Raw genomic sequence first — 20,782 nt, 5'->3', positions numbered from 1 at the left:
CTGTAAGAGACGCCTCAGGTACCTCTCAATTCCCCAGTCTCCAAGATCAGAGAACAAAACCCCGGGAACTTCTGAAGCAACTATTGCCTCACCTTGAATCATTCGCCAGTTCACGCGGCCCCGCCTTTAGGAGCCCGGAGGCTGCACGCCCGGTCGTCTCTAGGCGGCTCCTGGCCGCTCTCTATGGTGGCGCTGAGCCTCTCTAGCCCGCGCTCACGGTCCTCTCGGTGGTAGCGCAGGACGCGCTGAAAAAGCGCGGTCGGGTCGGCGGGGATGGACCTAGGTGCTGCCGGAAATCGGGCGGAGGAGATTTCACTCTAAGGTGGACCCGGCCAGGGTTAGTTCTGGGGAAGGACGGAGGTTTGTAGTCGGGTTCCTGGGTGGGGAGGAGGGCCGCGCTGCGTCCCGAAGGGCCCGGAGGAGAGGCGGGGGAGGAGGCCGAGACGTAACGGGTTGGTCAGCAGCAGTCTGGGCCTTCTGCAGGCTTCCGCCCTAGACACCCTCTCAGACGCCGCACGTTCGTCTGTAGCCCCCCCTGTTAGGCCCGGCACAGTTTGCACCTCCTCCGTCCCCTTCCTCGCTTGTCGCCACTCTTTCAGAGGCCTGCCACGTTCAAAGCCCTGGTTTAGGCTTTGGTGAAGCTATTTAGGTGAAGCTGCTGTGGCCGTGAAATCCTCCACAGCCTGGATCTCTCCGTGTGTGTCTGTGTCTGTCTGTGTCGGAATGCCTTGTCCGGTCTTTGTCGGAATCCTCCCGGCCCTAACTAAGTCTGAGGCCAAGTTGTCTTTTTTTTCCTTAGTGAGGGCATACATAGTAAGTTATTATTGGACATACATATCTTGTGGCTTTAAACATTTTGAATAACTGTGAACCTAGGGGCCTTATGTCACTATGGGATCGGAAGGGGAGGGGCTGATCACAGAGTCCTAGGGACCTAGGAATCAAGATTCAGGGAAATTGAGCATTCTTGGTGTGAGATTGATGTATTCATTCAAAAGACCCAAGTGTCTATGAAGTGACTGTGCGGTTAGAGATGGTGCAGCTGTAAACAAGACTGATTCCTTGCCCTTAATATGTAATGGAAAGCTTAATATGTCATGGAAAGAATTAACAAGTAATAAGCCTGTAATGAGTTCTATAAAAAGTGCAGTCCCTGAAGTTATTCACTTGGGTGACATATATGTTCCTGTCTCCCAGCAGCTGCAAGAAGATTGAAAGCGGTGTGCAAACATGAGTAAGAAGGGCCTAGAACAATAGTGTTTGAGTAAGGCTCGACAGACTTGAAGGACAGGTTATTACTGCTTAGCATAGAAAGGGCTAAGGATGCCAACCTCAGCAAACAAAGCTTTGCAGGTAGTGTAATTTTACCTGAAGGACTAGTAGTGTTCAGACTTTAATTTTTAGGAAAAGTGAGAGTCTTTTCAACAGAATAAAGTTCCATCTCACAATCACTTGCTCATTACCCATTGTGTTAATAAGTATTATTTAACGATTTTGGCCACATCCAGAATGAGGTAGAATGAGGCAGAATGAGGCGAGCATTGCTCATTCTTGCTCTTGAAATAACTCTCAGTTGTTCTCTTTGATCTTTAAGGACCACGGGAATGGAAACAAACTGTACATGGGGCTTGGAAGTTTGACAGGGTTGCCATTGTTAGACAATAAATCTGAAGATACACTGGACAACGCATTTAAAAATCTGAAGTATATTAGGTAAGCCTGGAGTAAATCACCAGGATCAAATTAAGAAAAAGTCCTCATATAAAGTAAAATTAGGGCCCTTCCTAGTTGCACAGTGTGTTAAAGCACAGTAGTGCAAACAAGCTGCATCTAGCTTAAGTGCGAGTTAAGTTTCTCCTGGCAGACCTCTCCTGACCCACCCACAGCTCCCCTCAGCAGTGTACTTCTTGGATCTGCCTGTTGTGATTCTGGATCTGTCTCTTTGAATTCTCTCACTGCCCCTATACCTCTGGCCTGCACTCCAGTTCTATATGCATAAATAAATGTTTTTTTTTAGTTAAGTAAAATTAGGTGTTTTTATAATACTTGAGTAGTATATCAAGCACTGTAACAGCCTTGGTAACTAGACTAGCTTCAGTTCTTTTCATTGGGAAATATAGACAAGGAGTCTAATAAAGCTCCTTTATTTCATTCTGGATACTTCTGATAGTGCTATAAAAATTATCAAATTAAAAAAATCCAGAATTAGCAAAGAGAGGCATTATTCAAAAATTACTACAAGTGAAATGGGAGCTATTGTAATGGAAAGAATTCTGAGCAAAGTATCTACCAGCATTCAAAGGAGGAGTAAACAATGCTAGAATAAAACCCATTGTAGATTATTTAGTGTTTTGTAGGTCTATTATTGCTTTGTCCTGAGTCCAATTTATGGGGCTATTCACTCGTTCTGGCTGAAGGTTCCCCAGAATTCAGGGACCTCGAGGAAAGAGAAAAACTTAAGTTTGATTACTAAGCATTTTTATTCCAGTTGATCAAGGGAATGAGCAGTTCAGCTAATCTTTCTTAAATTCACAAATGAGGCAGATGAGAATTTGGAGTTTGTTAATGATTTGCATGTTATCCTACTTCTTAAATTGTTCCTATGTACCACTTGCAATGAAAAGGGGAAAGAGAAATAGGATTAACACAAAGATAAAATTAGAACACATGATTTTTACTTGCCCTTATAATTATTGAGGGGGCTAGTAAGATAATCAGTTCCAGTGACAATCGAAAGAACACACACTTTTATTGACTAAATAATTGAGCAAATGGCTACACAATTCTGGTCTTCCACAGTGGGGCATGGAGTCAATTGAACCTCCACCAATCAGAATTTACAAGGAATAGACAAGAATAATTTTCCATTATTGTTAGTTATCTATAGTTCATAGTTGTAAAATAGCTCAAATGCAATGAAAGATTGAGAACTCACATATAATCAGAATGTGAAACTCTTTGGAGATACGCTCTCAACAGTATAGCTTTTAACTGAAATATTTTTCTCCTACCTGTTGTATCAAATTGGCAACTGCTGTGTTGTCAAACTTCCTGAAACACAATTGCCTATCTATGTAAGATGTATTTCTGCTCATTTTTCCATGTCCCTAACATTGTAGTAAATGTTTGATAAATATTTAATTGAATTAGTCAGAGGCTATGTATCTCGAACTGTAATATGCTTATGAATTATCTAGGGATCTTAAAATATAGATTCTAATTCAGTTGGTCTAAGGCCTTAAGATTATACATTTGGAATAACTTCCTAGTCCATTCCCTTAGAAATGTCCAGAAATTTGCTGTTACTCCCTATATTTCAGTATATATTCATGGTTACAATCAAACATGTACTGTTTTGTGTGTTTAAAATTTATATAAATGATACGCTGTCCTTTTACAGGCTTTTTTACTTGTCTTCCAGATCTGTGATTGCTATTTTTTTACTGAGCCACCTGTATGAGTAACTCTCATTTTCTCCTTTACAGTTAGATTGTTTCCAACTTTTTACTATCATTAATTAGGAAATGCTGGCTCCTTGTGTATAATCTGTGTTCCTATGGAAAGTATATTTCTCTAGCACAGATACTATAACTAAAAGTGAAGGTACTGGAGTACACCTCCTCAATCTTGTGCAATATTGCTAAAACCACTCTAAAACTAGTTGCAACAATTTATATTCCTTACAAGTATATAAACAAACATGTAAAAGTTGACCATGTTTTAGCCAGCACTTGGTTATCAGATTAAATTTTGCCAAAAGTTTGAAAAACTAGTATTTAATTTGCATATTCCTGATAACCATGAGGCTGAACATTTTTGCATGCATTTATTGACACTTTTGTTCTCTTCCTCAGTGAATTACCTATCCTGTTTCCTAAATGGGTTTTCTAATATATTTGTAAAAGTCAAAAAGTTTTAACATATTTTGGATAATATAACAATTTTTAAGTGACTTTTTTTCCTTCCTTTAAAGAAAATATTTAATCTCACACAAATGTAGTTATCTTTTCTTTTGTTAGGTGGTTTCCTATTAGAAATTATTCTCTATCCTTGTGTCACCAAACTTCTATATTTTATTATATTTTTACAGTTTTTTAGTTTTTTTTTTTAAAGATTTATTTGTGCATACAGAACTGGGGTCCAGGCCAGAGGCTTAGGGGCGGCAAGAGGCTTCACCAGAGACAGAGTGGGGAGCAGACCAGGCAGATCGATGAAGTACACTGCTGAGGAGAGCAGCTGGGCGGGTCAGGAGAGGTCTGCCACACCATGTGGTCACCTCCGGGGCAGGCGGGAATCGAACTTATGCGGAAGTAGCGTTAGCTTCTTAGTGCTGTGCTTTAACCCATGCCACCAGGGAGGGCCTACAGTTTTTAATCCATTTGGAGTATTTGTGGGGAACATATTCATATTATTTTTTCATATGATCAGTTAGTATTTTTTCCCATTCGTGTGTAATACCATTGAGTTTTAGTACCACATGGCATATACCAAGCTCTCATCTTTTCTTGGATCTGTCTGTATCATACTAAAAGCACACTTTTAATTATAGTAGTTTTATAGCAAATCATTCTTTGTTTTCCTTCAAGATTACTGTGAACCTTTCTTCTTCCATATAAACCAGGTTAAGTTCCAGAGTAGAAGTGGGTGGAACACCTGAAGGGCTTTTGGCTGAAACAGTTTTGAATTTATAATTCTGGGGGAACTGACACATTTACTGTAGCTAGACTCTTGTGATATAGTCATACATTTATTTAGGGTATCTTTTGTCCTCTGTCTGATCATTTTCTCCATTGAAGTCTTATATGTCTTTTATGTATTTTTATGGTATCCTAACATGTCTTTGGTTTTCAGCATCCTTGGTGAATTACCTTACTCGTTCCAATAGTTCGTCTGTTAAGCTTTCTTTTACTTCCCATGTGGACATTTAGATCATCTCTGAGTAATAGTTCTTGTTTCTTTTCAATCCTTATATCCATTATGTAGTAAATGAAAGCTGTGCCAGCAAGTGTTCTTATGTGGTTCTAGGGAATGCTTCTAATGATTAAATTAAATATACTGTATTTATTGTAGTCTGTCAGTAAGTGCCTTTTTATATCTTAACTTACGAAGTTTTTTACTTTATCAATTGTTTTTTTCACTTTTCCAGATAAAGTCTGGAAACTCTGGATTCTCTTGAACATTTTCTTAAGAATTCAATTAAGTTTTTCCTTATTGTTTAAGGTGACAGCATGTGACCTACAAGAGAGATCTCTAGACAAAGTAATAGAGAATTTGGTAGAATCAAGAATGATGGATCCATGTTCAGTTGGAGTCCAGCTTCGTACCACAAATGAGTGCCATAAAACCTACTATACTCGTCACACAGGTTTCAAGACGTTGCAAGAATTGTCATCAAATGATATGCTTTTACTTCAGCTTAGAACTGGAATGACACTTTCTGGGAACAATACAATTTGCTTCCATCATGCAAAAATTTACATTGACAGATTTGAAGATTTGCAGAAGTCTTGTTGTGACCCATTTAACATACACAAAAAATTAGCCAAAAAAAATTTACATGTAATTGACTTAGATGATGCCACTTTTCTGAGTGCAAAATTTGGAAGACAGCTTGTACCTGGTTGGAAACTTTGTCCAAAATGTACACAGATAATCAACGGAAGTGTGGATGTTGATTCTGAAGACCGGCAGAGAAGAAAGCCAGATTCAGATGTATGTATTGTCACCATGTTTTCCCAGTGTTACTTCTGTAGTGGGATTTCATTTGACTGTAAGGAAATCATATTTACATTATTATTTATAATGCTAATTAGCATGAAGTGACTATAAAGCCAGGGAGTAAAAATAAGTGACATTTCTAAATATCTTCCTATATCCAAATTGGGTCATCAGGAAAAAGCAAAAAACAGGCTTGTTAAAGGAATAACATGCAGGTTATTTATTTTATAATCTTAAATTTTATAAATATAAAATTTTATAAATATAAATATAAAATTTTATAAATATAAATATAAAATTTATTTTATAATCTTAAATTATAATATGCCCGACTCTAAACTACAACACCTAGTTTTAAGATGTTAAAAGTGGCTCTTAGAAAATTTTGGAAAAGCCAGGTCTTCAACATAGTTTCTTTTCTAATCCCCCAAAAAGCAGCAAATTTAACAGAATGAATACCCCTTTATGAAATAATTAAAAGTGACTGCCAAAAACAAGTGATTTGCAACAATGGTTTATTTCTACCTTTCTTTCTCTTCAGGTTATTAAGCTTCCTGGGTTTTCCTTTTTGTTTTGAATTCTTACTTAGCATGGTGAAGACTAACTTTAGCACGCCCTATATTCAAAAATATTTACATTGTAACATTTAATAATAAAATTTATAGTGCCTTCATCAAGATTACTTAACTATATCAGAATAATTTAAGATTTCATAAAACTCTTTGGAATAAAACAAGGACACATCTGTCAATAGCTCTTCAAAATTTCTATTCATGACCATTTTATAATTCTTACTGTTGAGATATTTTCTCATTTCCATTAGAGTAGTAAACCAAATTAAAAAATAATGAAAAGTTGTGATTATATGTAATGTTTTCTTTTTCATCCTCTTGGAGACACATCTTTGGGACCAGTGTTACCTTATAGTTCATACAGAGTACTTGGAACCACTGTCACTTTAGATGTCACCTCCACTTTTACCCATTGTTCTTATGCAATGTATCACATGAAACATTTCCCCCCAAGTAACAAATTTAAACTCTTAATCATAAAAAAAAATCAAAGCCTTTTAAAAGATCATGATAATATTTTAGAACTTGAATCCTTATTCTCTGCTTTTAGAAAACATTATTGAGCCTTTTCTTAAGCACTCAGATTCATTATATGGAACCTCAAATATGGTTATACAGCAGTTTTCCTGCCAGATTGTATTATGTTGGCAGCAGCCTTTGCAGTAATCATGGTGTCTGTCCTTTAATATTCCAGAAACTGAAATTAGCTAATGAAAATGTAATAAATTAAACTTTGAGTATGGTCCCAGGCTATAAGATTTTGTTGGAAAAAAGTCCTTTTTTCGAAATCCTTTCCTTAGAATATATTTGTGAGTTCCAGACTATGCTCTCGGTTAAGGGATAATCTTGATAACTTTAAGTGGCATATGAATCTATTTTTGTTTTGATGTCAAGATTTAAGTTGCTAATTAATTTTTATTCAGGGAAGAACTGCCAAAGCTTTGAGGTCATTACAGTTTGCAAACCCAGGGAAGCAAACTGAATTTGCTCCAGAAACTGGCAAGAGAGAGAAAAGGAGGCTCACCAAAAATGCAACTGCTGGTTCAGACAGGTAAGGTAGGCTACGGGTTACTTAAGACACATGGTATCTTGTTGCTTTACAGCTATATTGTTTCCTTGTGCCTTACTTTGACTTTCTGGGTAAAATCTTGAGTGAGATAACCTAGAGTTAGTATAAATCTCAAGGCTTCCTTTCAGCTCTAAAAATATGTTTCTGAGAATGAAGTGAGCAAGATAACATTAAAACTTATCTCTGAGAAGTGAATACCTTTTTAAAAAGCATACTTTGTTACTGGTAGATCTGTGGGAGCATCTTAAAGCAAGGTTGCTTTTCATTTTTTACTTCTCTGCAACAGAATAGTTATGATACAGTCGACAGAATGAATGGACAACTAAATTGTTTAGATGACTTTTTAAAATGAACATTTCTAAAGTTATAATGTGAGGGCTTTTTTTTCATATCAGCTTATTTACTACTAATTATAAACTAGCCTTAAATCTGATAAGTTATGTACCATTTTGACAGGGCTTCATTCATGACTGAAGATATTTTACCTCAATTGTTTATCACATTTTTAAATTCAATCATCAGAAATCATATACTTGTTATATTATACATGTAATTCACCTTGTGTTTTATTTTACAGACAAGTGATACCAGCAAAGAGTAAGGTCTATGATAGCCAGGGCCTCCTAATTTTCAGTGGAATGGACCTCTGTGACTGCCTTGATGAAGATTGCTTGGGGTGTTTCTATGCCTGTCCTGCTTGTGGTTCAACCAAATGTGGAGCTGAGTGCCGCTGTGACCGCAAGTGGCTGTATGAGCAAATTGAAATTGAAGGAGGAGAAATAATTCATAATAAACATGCTGGATAATTTGGGGTATCAAACTATGCAATCTTATAAGTCTTTTCGCTTTTTCTAAGTTTCTATTTTAAAATATATTTAAAAGTTGAATGCCAAATAACAAAACTTGAGAACCATCTTAATACACATTAACATTACGTACTGGGTGCTGTAAGATCTGTTGCTTCATATTACTATATATGGGCTATTGTTCAGCAGTCAACTTTAAACCAGTCTGGATCAATGTAAATAAGCAGGATATAGTCAATTCCCAATTGATGACTTAAACATAACCAGCCCTAGCACACTTCAAATTTCAGTAATCACAGCTATTAACTGAGTGATTATATGAAACACTTGTCTGCTCACTTTTAGGTCCAAAATTCAATCTGAGTTAGATGTATTTCATGATCAGTGACCAATCAATCACATTCTCAGTTCTGCTAGAGTTGGTGACTGCACATCTGACAAAGATTAAAAAGCAGCAAAGAAATAAAAAATGATAATGCTAACAAAAATTTCAGTCAAACTTAAGTGAGATTGTAGAATTGACTGAAAATGGGAGTGCTGGCACTTCTATTCTAGAGCCTCTATCATACTTACTGATGGCATTCTTACCAGAGTAAATGGGGAAGTGGTTGTGATGAAACAGATGAGTATGTCTCAGAAGGTCACAGTAAAAAACTTCACATTAAAGGAAAATGGGAAATTCACACACTGAAATCACAAATAAAATGGTGGAGCCTGATCCAAACATAAAAAAATATGATAATTTATCATTAAAAGTTCAATTTACAGTTTTAAAAGGCTCAATTCAAACCCCTCAATTAGTTTTTTATAGTAAATACTTTGATGCTTGTGTCGTAATTTGCAGTGTGCAAAATTTATTTTCTACATTTATATCTCAGTTTTTAATATTTTGACAGATTTACAAGGTCACAAAGCATTCAACTTTTCTCACTGATTTGTAAGCTATTTTTAAATGGTCATTTTTTGGCTCCACACTATCATGCAAGGCAAGGACTGCCTCTAGCTAAGAATAGTGCCTACTTCAGGGAAAATAATTTTCACACAACAAAGTGATTGAGTGTATTTTGAAAATAATGTGCATATCTAAGGGCTAAAAATGTCATTTATCCCTTCTAGTCTTCAAATGTTATGAATTGTAAACATTTCATGGCTTAGATCTTGTATTTTTATTGAAATTTTCTTGGTGGGAAATATATCCTTTATATATAGAACACAGATATACATAAAATACATAAAAAATATCAGTGGCATTAAATGTGTGAGGTAATCAATTAGGATTAACAGGATAATAAAGGCTCCTTAATGGAATAGTAAGGGAGAGGAAAAGTAAAAAAATGCTCTGGTTACATAGTGTCAACTTCTTGCAAACTAGTGTTGGAATTTCTGTGGTGAAGTGTGAATAGGGATAGGAGGTAACTTCTATGTAGTTTTTAATTTTTGACAGCTACCAGTCAAAATATCTGTCATTCTGTCTAAAATCTTACCATCTAAGGTAGTACCACAAACTGGATGTTTTTGTTTTCCCTGATACAGTATATTAATCAAACGAGTTTTTAGCTATTTGAAATAATTTTTAGCCTTGAAGCCAAATTTAATTCAGATTGAATTGATTATAGAATTTTCATTCCTGCTTTACTTTCGGTATGTTTAAAATGACTGGTTTTACTTGGAAAGCCAGTTATAAGTTGTAATTGTTCATGATCTAGTTATCAAGAGTTAATTTATCAATTCCTTGATCTATATGTTTCAACAGAACGTTGGCAGAAAGACTGTTTTAGCCTTGTTAAGTCAGATGCTCTATTGTTTTCTGAATTAAATATTTTGTAGTTGAGAATATAAATGTAGATTACAACTTTTTTCTGAACTTCCAGTATCTTTAAGACCTTAGTTGGTTACTACTGTCATGCTTGTTGCTTTTAAGTATAACTTAATATTGGTTAGGCTTTTCTAAGACAAACTAAAATCTTAGATTTTAATTTAAAACAGGAATATCTCTTCAGTTGAGGAAATTGCTATATTTTAAATGAACTTGTTATATTTCAGAATCCCCTTGTAGGACACTTGTGTTATTTTTCAAAGATAGTAATAATCTCTTTAAAGGGAATATTTCTGAATAATTTGCTGATCTTTATTCATTATACCTATTTGAGATGAAAATTTTAGTGAGCATGCAAAAATATTTACAGAGAAAGGTATATATGATAGAGTAGGCTATAGTAAAAGCTGTGTTTTGGGAAAAATTACCAGTCCATTTAATATCTTTTAATATAAAATTATAGAAATAGAGAATACAATGATGATGTCTCTATCCTGTTGTATTTTGCATTAGTATCATTCAAGACTGATAAATAATTTGAATGTTCTTGTTCTAAAACAAAAAAGTTTCTACTATATGTGAATGCTGGTAATGTTAACATAAGACCACAAACATTGATCTTAATATTGACTGCAAATGTTTAAAAAGATGCATGTATATATTTGAATAAAATAAATGGAATCCCATGTGGTTTTTTTTTTTTCAAATGTAAGAAAATAACTATTTACCTGTGGAATATTTTGTATAAGTAAAGAGCCTTAAAAAAATATGTATCATATCTTATTCTATTAACTTGCGACTTGTTCTAGAACCTGACAGTCTACTCTGAAACTTTCCTTGGCAGGTTCAGCCAAGTAATTTTTAGCAGATGTATTTTGAGGCATGAAGGAGAGGGAGAGAGTGTGTATACATATATACATATATATGTGGGGAGATCTATTAATATGAAGAATATAACTTTAGTAAATTCTAGTACAGTTCTTAATTTTATGGCGGTCAAAGACCCCTGTCAGAAGCTGATGAAAGGTATGACTTTCTTTCCAGAAAAATGCACTTAGGTACTCACAGATACCCCTTCTTTAGAACTACTCAACATACATTGAAATATATGGATGAAGTCAATATTCAGTAAACCATTTCATTTTGTTTTAGAATAGATGAAGACAACTGTGTACAGTTTAACTTCTTATGTAGTATTGTAGGCAGATTTTGTTGAACAAAATCAGAGCAGTCCACTTTTTTGAAGGAATTCTTGCCACCCTGAAAAGTTAGATCGCACTGACCTCATTCCCACTCCTCTCCATCACAAGTTGAGGTATAGTGTAGAAAACAGGTGTCTTGAACTGAGTTTTGGTAAATAGGAGTTTTCTAATTACATTGTCACCCTGCTAGAAATAGCTTGCACTCTTGTACAAGTGTGTGTACGGTCTTAGCTTCTACTGACATCTGCTGGTGTCTTCATGAAAATAAACTTATTTCTTAATACTAAATCTCTGCTATAAATTGTGAACATTGGTATATATTGAAATGGGTTTTCTAAAATCCTCAAAGTAGAGGGACTTCTTTTTTAGCATTTTCAGGTCTTGACCAATATCTGGTCATGTAAGGTTTTATTTTTTAAGAAATAGGAGTTGAGTATAAAAATATAAATGAGCACTATTGGGTTTCTTTACATTTTTATAAAATGGAGAGACGGAAAACAAATCTTACTCTATTTTTTAAAAAACCTAAACTCTTAGTTTGAAAGATGTAAGACTTCTGCAGACTATGTGTGTTGTTCAGCTTATAGGTGATTTGTAATGCCAAAGATTGTGACGACTGATTTTACCAAGATAATTTAACTTTAGAAGAGAAAATGTTTACCAGATAAGGCAGATTTTTCTTTTTGACTCAGTTGGGTTAACAATACCACATCTTAAAATGCAATTTGAAAGTATAGCCCTATCAAGCAACACAACTAGAATGCATTTTCCCCTTAAAAGAGGTTATTTCTGGCCCTCCCTGGTGGCGCAGCGGGTTGAAGCGCAGCACTAAGAAGCTAGAGCCACTTCCTCATGAGTTCGATTCCCACTTGCCCTGGAGGTGACCACATGGTGTGGCAGACCTCTCCTGGCCCACCCGCTGCTTCCCTCAGCAGTGTACTTCATGATCTGCCTGTTCTGCCCCCCACTGTCTCCGGTGAAGCCTCTTGCCACCCCTGAGCCTCTGGCCTGTACCCCAGTTCTGTATGCACAAATAAATAAATCTTAAAAAAAAAAAAAAAAAAAAAAAAGGTTATTTCTTTTTGAAATGCTTAATGATTAAAAACTTCAGTTTTCTCATTTCATGTCACTGCAAGATAGACAAATAGAGTGTTATAACCTTCCTAGACTGGTTTCAAAATAAATAATCTTATAAACTGCTTGCAAACATTGCCAAAAGTGTCAAAAACTTCCAAAGCTCCTGATTCAACTGTTAGTACCTAAAAACAAAAGTTTGGGATTCATGATTTTTCACTAGTATACTGAATGTTTTTGCTTAATTCTTTTTGCGAGGCACATTTTGAAGTAAATGCACATTTTACTTTTAAAAACAGACACTGGACCACGGTTATAGGGTCTGTATTATCAAGAGAAAATGTAACTAAAACCAAAATTGAGTATGGACTCGAAAAGGAGACCTGAAACAACTCAAAATGTAAATAATAGCTCTAAATATGCTTTTATAAGCAATAACCAATCAGTCACATTTGATAAAGCCAAATTAAATTTTGATTATCCTGGTCACCCAAATTATTTAAACTTAAAGGTAGTAGTTATTTTTAAAACAAATTAGTTATTTGGTGACATGGTACCATGTAAATGGATATTGCAAGGTTTTGAATGAAGTACAAATTTAATTTTGACATTAAAAAATGATTCAGGGGCCTCCCTGGTGGCGCAGCGGGTTAAAGCACAGCACTGAGAATCTAAAGCCGCTTCCGCATGAGTTCGATTCCCGCCTGCCCTGGAGGTGACCACATGGTGTGGCGCAGACCTCTCCTGACCCGCCCGCTGCTCCCCTCAGCGGTGTGTTTCGTCGATCTGCCTGTTCTGCTCCCCGCTCTGTCTCTGGTGAAGCCTCTCACCGCCCCTGAGCCTCTGGCCTGTACCCCAGTTCTGTATGCACAAATAAATAAATCTTTAAAAAAAAAAATGATTCAGGGATGTTCAAGTGAATTATGGCATCATTATGGCTCTTAGATAGGGACCACATGCTTCTATAAAGACAAACCTTTGGGTTTGGACGGGCTTTTTGGTTGTTCAGGTCATTTTAGTATATGTACAGAGGTCAGTCTAGTTATTAAATGAGAGCTTTAGAACACCAAACTATAATGGTCTAGAGAAAAAAATCACTTGATTTTATTTTTTGTAAATGGGTTTTTTAAAAAAGCCAACAAGCTGCTTCTAGTTATGGCTTATAGTGAATGATACTATGTAAACAGAATCTCTGCGTAAAATACAGCTCCTACAATCTTTTTCCAAAATAATTTGGCTCATAACATTCCTACATTGGTACACAAAAAGTTTCCTTTAGAAAATTTTGAAAGGGAACTATTTCTTTCTTTCTTTCTTTCTTTTTTTTTGTAAAAACTCAATCCAAAAGGATATAATTAAACAAATGCTTAACATCTCCTTTTGTGTCAAAAAAAATACACATGAATTTTAGGGTCAGGAAACACCTCAATATCACTAACAGGTCAAGCCTCACTTTTGTGATAAACCCACAGTGATAAGCCCACATGCTAAGTGGCCCCTAAAGACCTTTTAAGAGAAACAGCCTTAGGAGAATCTTCACTAAAATCTGCATTTCATTTTGGTTCCAACTTATTGGACTTGGTGGAAATCTGACCCAAGAAAAATCAATCTTTATCTTAGAAGAGTTTAGAAGTTAGGTGAATGTTAAAGGAAACATTGCCCAAATGATGAAGTGATTAACCAGGCCAATCAGATAATCTTGGGAATTTAAACAGAGGATAAAGTTTGTATAAGCAGAAATGAAGTGACAGACTAGCTAAGGAATGATATGCAACAGTAGGGTTCTCTGCCTGCACACTTGGGAGGCAAAGACTGCCTAGTGCTTCATTGGAACTGCTCTCAGATTAGTACCTCTTGAAAGCACCCAGTCTTCAGGAAACCTGTCTATGTTGTCAACATCCCGCTTATTCTGCTATGTACCCTTGAAAATTAGAGCTTTTCACCCAGAGAGCCTGACTAATCCATCTACCCTCCTACATGAGAGACAGACTCTAAACCACTCCATGTGTCTGCATTGCATCCTCACAGAGTAAGTTTAGGCAGATGGCCTCAAATTTGAACATGCATCACAATCGACTGAAGGACTTACTAAGTCACAGGCTGCAGGGTCAGGGTTAAACCAAGGCTTTCTCACTTAGGTCTGGAGTAGGAGTGTAAGCGGGAAGAATAAGGAGTACTCCCAGACTCCCCAACCTGCCTGCTCTAAATGGGGTCAGCTATCCACTGCAGAAAAGCAAAACATACTTTTAGTGTTTAAGACCATCAATAAAAGTAGTCAAGACAATTAGTATGATACATAGAAGACAAAGAATATAGTTTTGATTAAAAAGTTTCCAATTATCCTGCATTGCTGGTGGGAATGCAAACTAGTACAACCACTATGGAAAACTGTTTGGAGGTTCCTCAAACTGCTAAACATGGAGCTTCCCTATGACCCAGCAATCCCACTCCTAGGTATCTACCCAAAAGACACAAAAACACTGATTGAAAAAGATACTTGTACCCCCATGTTTATTGCTGCTTTATTTACAATTGGAAAAACATGGAAGCAGCCCAAATGCCCAAAAGTAGATGACTGGATTAGAAAGATGTGGTACATATATACAATGGAATATTACTCAGCAACCAAAAAAGAGAAACACATGTCTTTTGCAGCAACTTGGATGGAGCTGGAAAAGATCATGCTTAGTGAGATAAGCCAGAAAGAGAAAGAAAAATACCGGATGGTTTCACTCATAGCAGGAGTATAATGGATCAGGCGAGAAAATAACAAAAATAATGAACAACCATAGACCAGAGACATTCTGTGGGGGTGGAATGGGGAATGGGACCAAAAAGAGGGGGGGGGAAGGGAGGGAAATGCACGGGACTATGGTGGTGGCACAGGGGTGATTTGGTGATGGGAAACCCGTGGGGATTACAATTGAGATGAAAAAAAATGTGCAAAATGATGTAAAAATAAACTTTTTAATAAAAAAAAAGTTTCCAATTAAACACACAAAATAACTCATGGATACATTCCTAGCCACACAGATGGCCCAAAGCAGGCCCACTAAGGCCCCAAATCTTGCCACAAGTGTAAGGCTTCTTGTGTCAACCCATAGGAAAGGGGCAGACAGGCCAGGCAAGGAAAAGAACAATATCAAATTACAAATCAAAACAAAGGCTGCTATAATCAGCATCCTCTAGGGGCTCTCACTCACCCATATTTGTCTTTCAAGTGTCTCCTTCTGTGGGCCCCAGATTCTTGGTATAACTTGAAGGCTGAGAAGCAAGGATAGCTTTCTATTCACACATCTCTGTGCCAAGTGCCTCCACCAGCTCTTTTTCTTTCCTTCCCTCTTTTCACCCTTCCTCCCTCCCTTCCTCTTTCCCAGGTCCTTCTACCAGTCTTTTTCTCACCACTCAGCTCCACCCTTCTGTGAAGCAGGAAACCTGGATTCTCCCCTTTCTAAGGGTATTCACTGTTATAGGAGGGGAGAATTTGCATTTTTAACAAGTTTGCAGGTGAGTTTTGTAAAGGTGGATTGGAAACATTGGAGAACTCTGCTCTTCATAGTGGTTCTCAGTCTTGGGGCACCTGTGAAACATTAGCAACACCTTAAGCTGGGCCTAACCCCCAGATATTTCATTAACTGATCTTGGGTTTAGCCTGAGCACTAGAAAGTCAACTCCCTTTGGACTCAGCATAGAAGATCACTCAGAACTCAAGTAAGTTATGTTCCCGAGGTTGATGTCATGTGTCACCTTAAGTGAGCCATGGTAACCAAATATTCCGCTAATTGTGTTGGGAAGGTGATTAGGTGATTTAGATCTGATTCATCTTTGTATTAGTGGATGCTGACTAAGGAGATTACTCCCATAATATGAGTGGGACTTATTCAATCAGTTGAAGGATTAAAGAGATTAAGAAACCCCAAGGAAGAAGAAACTCCAATCCTGCCTCAGCTGCCTTCTGAGTCAAACTGCAAATAAACTTCCAGGCCCCAAACCACCTGCAGGCTTAGAACTTGCCAGCCCCCTCAATCCTGTCAGCCAACTCGTAGCTCTAAATCAAAAGAGCATAAACAATTCAGTAGACTTTGGGAGTTTGTTTTGCAATTTCTGTTCCTAGGTGAGCCAATAAATATATAACTCATCCATTTTTAATTTCTTTCTCTTGTTCTTATGATTAAACCCATTTTATTCCTCCTTGGTATCTTCTTGTATCTGACTAGGGTGTTTTGTTCTCTGAGTGTGTTGTATCCATTCCTCATTTTGATGGTAGCATTGAAATTTGCCTTTGAACAACCCTGGTATTCTCAGCCAATGCAGGGCATTAACTTCACATGGTGTTTACAGGGGTGGAGACATCATCAAATCTTAGCCTTTGAGGTATAGCATCTCAGTGAATGTTTCAGGGAAGACACTTGACTTGTCATGCCGATCAAAAACAATAAACATCAGCTCTGCTAGGACTAGAGAGAAAGCCATGTTCTTTTCATGAGGATTGCAAGGCTTATAGATTTAAGGTTAGACATATCTATGGCTACTGTGGACTGACTTCAGTGCAGCCAAAGGCCCTGTACTAACAGCCCTTCAGTGGGGCTAGTAAAACAATGGAAAGGGAGCAGGTGCGGCCAGACCACACGGTGAGACCACACGCTCCAGCCTGCAGCCCTATGCCAGGGGCTGTGTGCTTAGTTAGTGCCTCTCCAGGAATTTGCTCTAGCACAGGGAGACCTCGCCAGGTCTGCCTGCTCTGGAGCGGCTGAAGAGGAGCATGTCTGAGTCTCACAGCTAGCCACCGCCTGCAGCCGGAACCCCGATGAGCCCCTGGAGGTAGGTAGTAAAATGCCTGCCCACAAGTAGCTTCTGGGGTCAGGCACCGGAGGCCTTCTACGTTTATAATTATAATTTTAGGCGAAGAAACGAAGGCGCAAAGAGTTTAATAATCTGCCTGAGAGCACAAAGTTTATAAATGGAAACGAAGAAAGTCAGCTGAGGTCTAGGTGACCCCAAAATGTAAACGTTGACATCATAGTCTATACTCTTTCTCTATTTATCTATCTTACAGATGTGGAGTACTTCCTGTCAGGAGTCATTGGGACGCTTTGATTCTGATGGCTTGGGCATTATTACCATTGGGGATTATTCCTAGTCAGGTTGTATTACTATTTGGTAACTTAAGGAATGTCCGGTAGTTACCGGTATTACCTGCTTCTACCTCCAGCAGTCACCTCCACAAATGGATGAAAATCGTTGTTCAGCCAGTTCCAAAATTTTTTTTGTCTTCCATCAGGTAGAGTCACTTTTTTTGTTTTCCATCAGGTAGAGTCACTTTGAAGAATAAGGCATATATTTGAAAAGTGATAACGACAATTTTTTATTGCTTCATCAGGCACATAATTGAATTGCCCTTTTGTTCTAACTTTTAAGAATTCTTTGTATCCCTCGCCATTGTACGATGTCCATCCTTCCAGAAGAGGGCGATGTTTCACTATGAGCCTCCCCAGAAATTGTCAACTTGCTTTGGCTAGGTATTTGAGAACCAGATTTCTGAAGGCATGGTTTGTATACTAGTTTCTTTAAAACTTGGGGTACGGAGGGGGGCAGTGTTCCTTCTAAATATTATGTGGAAAAGACCAAAATTTCCTCTCTTATTCCGCTTATTTTCATATAAGTTTTTCTTTGAGTTGGACATAAAATGTTCTGTTGAACTACAGAGGGTAGTGAAATATTACAGAATCAGTATATCGTTCAATGCCATATGTTTATCTGGAATTCATATTTAACTAGGTGTCATATATCGTTATCTGATAAATCTGACAATCTGAAACAGAAACCTCTTTGGCCCAAAGCAGAAAATATAAAATTAAAATGGCTAGAGACTTAAAACTCTATTAGTAAAGGACTTGGCATTTCTAGTGTGTGGAAAAATTAATAGAGGCAATATTCTCCATTTTTTGAGAAAAGTTACATGAAATGTTCCTTTAAATGAGTCTTGGTCATTTACATTCTCCACTCTATTAAACACAGTGCTTGGCTCGCAGTACACACTCCATAAACTTAGCTGAAAAAAAATTTAAATATGAAAAAAAAAACTTGTACACAGTGCTTGGCACATAATACACAGTCCATAAACTTTGTTGAAAAAAAATGTTTAAATATGAAAAAAAAAAAGTTACACTTTTATATCCTTGGCGGAAGAAAGTATGAAACAGAGCTAAAATTGGTAGCCTAGCAGGTAATATACCTTCTTCCCACTTTTCCCACTTCCTAAGAGAAGTCAGCCTTCTTTTAATAGAGAACATGCAGGCCTGAACAAATAAGATTGTGGAGACAAAGGAGCGGGGAAAGGGGTTGGCTGTTCTCTCCACTCGGCTCATCCCTCCTCCCCTGAGAAGTACCCCCAGAGCGGCAACGCGCAGACAGTAGCTGCAAGACTTGGGATCCTGCTGCTGTTGTGCTTTGGTCAGTGGGTCCCTGGCCCTCCCTCCCCAGGGCCACTGCCTCAGCTCCCACCCAGGATCCGCATCAGCCCCATCAACCCCTGCGGTCTTGGCGCTGCCGGCCAGAACATGGACCTGAAGACACTTCTTGTTTAGAGAAGTCACGGCTCAGGAAAATATGGCCACCGCCAGGGCTTAAAAAGAGACATTTTATAGCATGGTGTTAATCACGTTACGACAATATTTGCAGACTAGTTTCCTAACAAAAGGAACATAGTTGAACATTTACTTTGCACTAGCCCTGGCTTCCTTAAGCTTTCCTTCTTTCCACCCTCACCCTTTCCTTACTTCTCTTGTTCCCTCCCTCTCTCTCTTTCCCTCCTTCTCACCCTCTCTCCCTTCTTCCATTTCATACTTCTTTCCTTTCTCCCCTTAACCAGGACATAGTTCATATTGGCGATTTCGTAAAATTTGATTTGCTTCTTGTTTCACCCCATCTCAAAAATTTGCAGCAAGAAAATGCTCCAACAGATCCTAGTGGGGAAATGGTTTCCCCTTGATATAAAGACAAAAGAAGGGAAGTATGCTTTCTGAGAATGAGACGGGTCTTGGAGACACTCAAAACACAGATAAGTGGACAATCTTGAGTTCTTGTTAGTTTTTTAAACAGAAACCAGGTAAAAGGACTGTTTTATTATTTTTTACAGCAATATCTATGAGCCAGGTCCCTCCCTGAGCTATAATCCTTTAGTAGCCTTATAAACTAGGTGCTGCAATTGTTTCCATTTGTAGACAAACAGAAACCTCTCCAAGTAGCTTTTATCCTTCACTCCTTTTTCTCCTACCTACCACACCCACTGGCATTTAGTTTAAGTCCCCAGTAAATATTTGTTGAATGAATTAAAGCACTGAGCATAACCCACACAGCTGGTAAGGACTGAAGTGGGGGTGGGTGGGGGTCGTCTGGCCTAACTCCAAGACTGAGTTCTCCACTGCTGCCTCTGTTTACCACTTTCTTCCTGACTGCTGAAAACAAGGGTTGGCAGGTGAGGCCCTCTTCCTACATGGCTCTCAACAGTTGGCACGTGTTTAGAAATGACGGGGCACACAGGGATTTCTTCAAGGTCAGTATGTTGACTTTACTAACAATCCAGGGTGTCTCTCTCTGGTTTGGGACTATGTTTACGTATCAGCTGTGAAAACTGGACTTTCATGAGGTTTTCTGTAATGCAGCAATACATTATGGGCTACTTACTGAAAATCTCTAGAAACAGGCAAATGTATTTCTAGTATCACTTGGCAGTTGCTTAAGGGCTTTGAAAGTCTCTTGAAGACAAGAAGTTGAAGGAGTTTCTCTAAAAATTTCCATGATTAGGACTTGGGAAGTTAAATGCAATTCCTATACCTTTTAGGCTGTATCTATTTGAGAGTGAAAAGATTGAACTTGCATTTCTCTATGTGATTAACATCAAGCACTCTGTGTTGGTTGAAAGGTCCATTATCTGGAGAAGAATTTAAGAGGCAGATGGACAACTTCAATTTAGATAATTGTTGGATGTGATGGAGTGCTGGGTCTGTATGGGGTGGAGGTTGGGGTTGGGGGGGCATCACCTACTAAACACCAGGAAGGCTGTCAGAACCCACAAGAAGCAAATATCTGAGTGGAGGAGATATGACATATGGAATCAGAACCTCTGAGTTTCTGCTTCTCCCTTACTTACTAGCTGGGTGGTCTTATACAAAATCACTGTCTTTTTAAAGTCAACTTTGTCATCCATACAAGTGGCAATGACCATGACTGACTTTCAGGTTCTAAAGGTCCTGTGAGATGGCCGAGAAAGCCTTGTAATGGTCTAAACGTGGCTTATAATCATCATCTTCTTCTTCATTATTAACATTAAACAAGACTTAGAATTTTATCCCAGTTTTATAGAACCTGAAGTAATTATAATCTTGATGGCCTCTTTAAGGGAGCAAATACAAAATAAGTAAAAATTAAAGGTGCCTGGACCTCCATGGATAGTCATGGGAAGCATGAACTCAGAGAGGAACATATTTGAGTTTGAATCCTTGTATAGCTTTGTGCACTTGGAT

The 20,782-nt window shown here is 37.7% G+C and overlaps 1 protein-coding gene across 4 annotated transcripts; it reads left to right on the top strand.

Moving 5' to 3' along the window:
• The first annotated feature begins 248 nt into the window (after nt 1-248).
• Nucleotides 249-10,667, top strand: ARL14EP (ADP-ribosylation factor-like 14 effector protein). 4 transcript variants are annotated; one of them, XM_012725703.1, is made up of 5 exons: nt 249-337; nt 1,595-1,713; nt 5,221-5,712; nt 7,214-7,341; nt 7,937-10,667. In XM_012725703.1, the coding sequence occupies exons 3-5, from the start codon at nt 5,287-5,289 to the stop codon at nt 8,163-8,165; spliced, it is 783 nt and encodes a 260-aa protein (XP_012581157.1). In that variant the 5' UTR covers nt 249-337; nt 1,595-1,713; nt 5,221-5,286; the 3' UTR covers nt 8,166-10,667. The 4 variants fall into 4 exon arrangements, with proteins under 4 accessions (XP_012581157.1, XP_012581159.1, XP_004683017.1 ...); XM_012725704.1 differs by having other exon boundaries at nt 271-360; XM_012725705.1 differs by lacking the exon at nt 1,595-1,713 and having other exon boundaries at nt 255-337.
• The last annotated feature ends 10,115 nt before the right edge of the window (nt 10,668-20,782 follow it).

Source organism: Condylura cristata, unplaced genomic scaffold, assembly GCF_000260355.1.
Source record: "Condylura cristata isolate star-nosed mole 26May11 unplaced genomic scaffold, ConCri1.0 scaffold00015, whole genome shotgun sequence".
NCBI lineage: Eukaryota > Metazoa > Chordata > Mammalia > Eulipotyphla > Talpidae > Condylura > Condylura cristata.
This window is presented reverse-complemented; position numbering and strand designations above follow the sequence as displayed.

Bases quoted from the DNA above. Each gene is read 5' to 3' on its own strand.
- ARL14EP (XM_012725703.1), top strand. From the start codon at position 5,287: ATGATGGATCCATGTTCAGTTGGAGTCCAGCTTCGTACCACAAATGAG. The intron at 5,713-7,213 runs GTATGTATTGTC...ATTTTTATTCAG, and splicing joins GAAGAAAGCCAGATTCAGAT to GGAAGAACTGCCAAAGCTTT. The intron at 7,342-7,936 runs GTAAGGTAGGCT...TTTATTTTACAG, and splicing joins GCAACTGCTGGTTCAGACAG to ACAAGTGATACCAGCAAAGA.